The sequence below is a fragment of the Elephas maximus genome, chromosome 17 (genome assembly GCF_024166365.1).
Source record: "Elephas maximus indicus isolate mEleMax1 chromosome 17, mEleMax1 primary haplotype, whole genome shotgun sequence".
In the NCBI taxonomy this organism is placed as follows: domain Eukaryota; kingdom Metazoa; phylum Chordata; class Mammalia; order Proboscidea; family Elephantidae; genus Elephas; species Elephas maximus.
The window spans coordinates 24,767,500-24,771,253 of NC_064835.1; the positions used below are offsets into that span (position 1 = coordinate 24,767,500).

General features: G+C 36.9%; 1 protein-coding gene across 1 annotated transcript; it reads right to left on the reverse strand.

Moving 5' to 3' along the window:
- Positions 1–2,357: 2,357 nt before the first annotated feature.
- Positions 2,358–3,290, reverse strand: LOC126060571 (olfactory receptor 8B3-like). Its single transcript, XM_049856773.1, has one exon. The coding sequence runs from the start codon at positions 3,288–3,290 to the stop codon at positions 2,358–2,360; it is 933 nt and encodes a 310-aa protein (XP_049712730.1).
- Positions 3,291–3,754: the final 464 nt, after the last annotated feature.

Here is a 3,754-nt window from a genome sequence, read left to right on the forward strand (position 1 = left end):
GTGTCCGGGGTCTTAAAAACTCGCAAGTTCCCATCCAAGGCACAACGATTGATCTCTATTCACTTGAAACTAGAGAAGAAGGTGAATCAGGAACAGGAGGAGGAAATGGAATATCTGGCTATTTGACCCCATGAACAACTGCCTTCTTTTCATGGAGCCGGAAGTACTAGATAGTGCCTGGCTACCATTACTGAATACTTTAATCAATGATTCTATGGAACAATACTGATCAAAAGGGGGAACATGGGGATAGATTTTCAAATTCTCATGGACTCTAGATTTTCTGGAGCCATGGAGGATAGAAGAACCCCTAAACTATTGCCCTGAGATATTTTTGTTTAAACCTTAAACCAAAAATATCCCCTAAAGTCATCTTCAAACAAAAAAATACTTTACCTTAACTACTAAAAAAATTCTGCCTTGAGGATTATGCCCTTTTAAGAACTATCTATATGGGATAAAATTGACAACAACTACTTGAAAGACTAGATAGGAACCTTAGAGGGAAGTGAGTTTATGTTAATGAGGGGGAACAACTCAGAAAAGGAGGGTGAGAATGGTTGCACAACTAGAAAAATATAATCAATGTCACTAAATTGCACATTTATGATTTTTGTTGAATTGGTGTATGTTTTGCTGTGTATTACCAACAACAAAATAAATAAAATTTAGGGAAAAAAATAAAGAGGAAAAATATTTATCATTGATTATAATTCCTATATTAGCTGTAATTTGAGTTTGGAACAGCCTAAAATACACATGGGCATAGCATATCAAACCCAGAAAAACAGGTGCAATTTAGTTGTTCCCAGGGTCTCATGCTTTCTGAACTTAAAATCTCTCTAATATCAAAGAACCTAAGCCTTTTTCCTGCTCAGAAAAATTCTGTGGTCTCCATAATATTTCCAAGAGTTTCCAGAAGTGAGAGGGTAGGGACTTTCATTTTCTCATCATTTTGTTTTCTCAATTTCTGCTTCCTGACAAGGGTTTCAATCAGCACTCACTATTTTATCTCCCAAAGTTGCAGTGCTCTCACTACCTGATTCGCCACAAATTTGTCTACACCTTTTCCTTCTTCATTCCCCAAAACACTACCAAGAGTTGATGATCATTGTGCATTATAAGTTTATCAAAGCTTTTTTTACAGTGTAGGTTAATTGTAGTACTCAACTGAATAGGGTAAAAAAAATGTGAATTATTTGAAACCTCATTGACTATTCCCTACATTGGGGCCTTTTATTTGTTAGTCATGTGTCTCTTTTGTCCTGGTCTAATGACATGTTCCTGGACCTCTTTCTTTCCCATGTCCTCTATTCTCTGAAATAAAAACACCTGCAAGTATCTCACATTCATTTTATTTTATTTTTCAGAAAAAGTCAGTATCTTTTTGGGTGATTCATCTCCCAACTCTATTTGCCCAATCAGCATCTTCTTGCCCCCATAAAGAATGATCAAATAGTTTTCTTAAAGAAACAAAAAGACACTACCTGCTCTGGGGGAAAGTTATGTATACTCCTGGAAAAAAACACAGTCAACTTTCACCAAAATAGAAATGTTTTGTTATATTTCATGTTCACTGAAATAAAGAATAAATAAAATGAAGTAGAAACAATGTATAGAACAAAGTAGACTTGAAATCTGTAGGCTAAGACTTTACCCTTGGCTTTTATCATTAAGAAGCTTTGTGACTGTATGTAAATCATTAACACCTCCAAGCTTAAGTTTCCCATCCATGAAAAATTATAGGATCAATTATGTGTTAATATTGCTTTAGGAAGGTATATAAGTAAACTCTTTGAGAAAAGAAGTTAGTGCATAGTGTTTACACCTACAAAGTGTTAATGATAACTGATAGTTTTCATGGAACATTTTAACTCTGTGAAGTGGTAGCATATGAAGGACACATGTTGCTGCCCAGTGGAGGATGGAAAGACAGGAATAGAATGATTATCTGACTCATGTATCCAATGAAGCATTACAAGTTCCTAACAAGAGACCTTCACTACAATGGTATAATGTCACACTAAAATTGCTTCACTGCATCATTCACAGATTCATTAATATTTTTCCAAGAGAAAAAAAAGTTCAAATTTACACTGGAAAATACAGTGATAATAAATTCATTCCTTAATGTTATTCTTATACAAGAGAAAAAATGAGAATAAGAAGAAATTATGCAAACATTGAGTAAGTGAAAATCAACCCCCACAAGAAGTGGAAATAATATTGAAAAAAAGACAACACTCATTAGGGTAAGAAAGAAGTGGGATAAGAATAACGCCACCAAAAATACTCAAACTAAACATGTAGAGCCTCCCTGTCCTCTGACTACTTGCACAGAGAGATTCAGTTTTTGATCAAAACCTTTTCCTACTCAGGGATTTCCTCAGAGCAAGTTTAATATCTCTATTTCTCAAGCTATAGATTAAAGGGTTCATCATAGGAACCACATTGGTGTAAAACACAGAAGAGATTTTTCCCTCACTCATAGACCCTACAGAAGATAGTTTGAGATATGTGAATGCACCTGATCCAAAGAAAAGAGAAACAGTAATTATGTGGGAACTGCAGGTTCTGAAGGCTTTAGACCTGCCCTCAGTGGAATTGATGTGGAGGATGCTGGAGAGAATGAAACCATAAGAGATAAAGATGGTAAGACTGGGCAAAATAATGTTGATGCCTGCCACAATAAAATTCACAAGCTCATTGACATGGGTACTGGTGCAGGAGAGCTGGAGCAGAGGGAGAATGTCGCAAAAGTAATGGTTGATGGTGTTGGCATCACAGAAGGTCAGTCTCAACATGCATCCAGTTTGAGCCATAGCCCCAGAAAAGGCCATCAAGTATGAACCAAAAATAAGGTTGAAACACACTTTTGGGGACATGGCAGTGTTATAGAAAAGTGAATTACAGATGGCCACATAGCGATCATAGGCCATTGATGTCAACTCATAACATTCAGAAATGACAAAAAAAAGGAAAAAGTAGAGCTGGGTCATGCACCCCTTGTAGGAGATAATATTCTTCTTTGATATGAAGTTCATTAGCATTTTTGGTGTAAACACAGAAGAATAACAGAGGTCTATGAAGGATAAGTTAAAGAGGAAAAAGTACATGGGGTTGTGAAGGTGAGAAATCAGCCCAATTAGAGCTATCAAGCCCAAGTTTTCCAATACAGTGACCATATACATTACTAGAAACAGGGAGAACAAAGGGAATTGGAGATCCGGTTGCTCTGTTAATCCCATCAGAATGAATTCAGTCACAAAAGAACCATTTCTAGTAGCCATTTTTCTGTAGGATTGCCTCTGGGGATTAGAGAAAGTAGTTGCATTAGATGGCAGTCAGAATTTCCCACAATATCTCCTCCCCCATGAGTGGGGTATATGCTGAGAATGTTTGAGAGTAACCCAGCCTGGGCCCATATAATCAGCCTTTACCACCACCAAGATACACAATGACACTGACCTCCCATTTTTAGAGTCTTTATAAGCTAAAAATTCCAAAGATTACCTCCAAAATTGTCTACATACAGAATGTCAGTGTTGCCTTATGTAACATGACAGCAGGAAAAACCAAGGGATAAAGAAGAAAGATGGCCATGACAGAATTGCCTCTATCTTCTCATTATTTCTTCACTCACTCAAGCCCTCGTCTTACCAGTAAAATTGGAGGCCGAGGCCCTAGGATCATGGTGCCAGCTTCTGATGCAGATTAGGCCTTCCAAGTTGGGAGCCATGAACATTGTTTCTAT

What these genes read in the sequence shown, in the direction of transcription:
- LOC126060571 (XM_049856773.1), bottom strand. Translation starts at nt 3,290, where the DNA reads ATGGCTACTAGAAATGGTTCTTTTGTGACTGAATTCATTCTGATGGGA.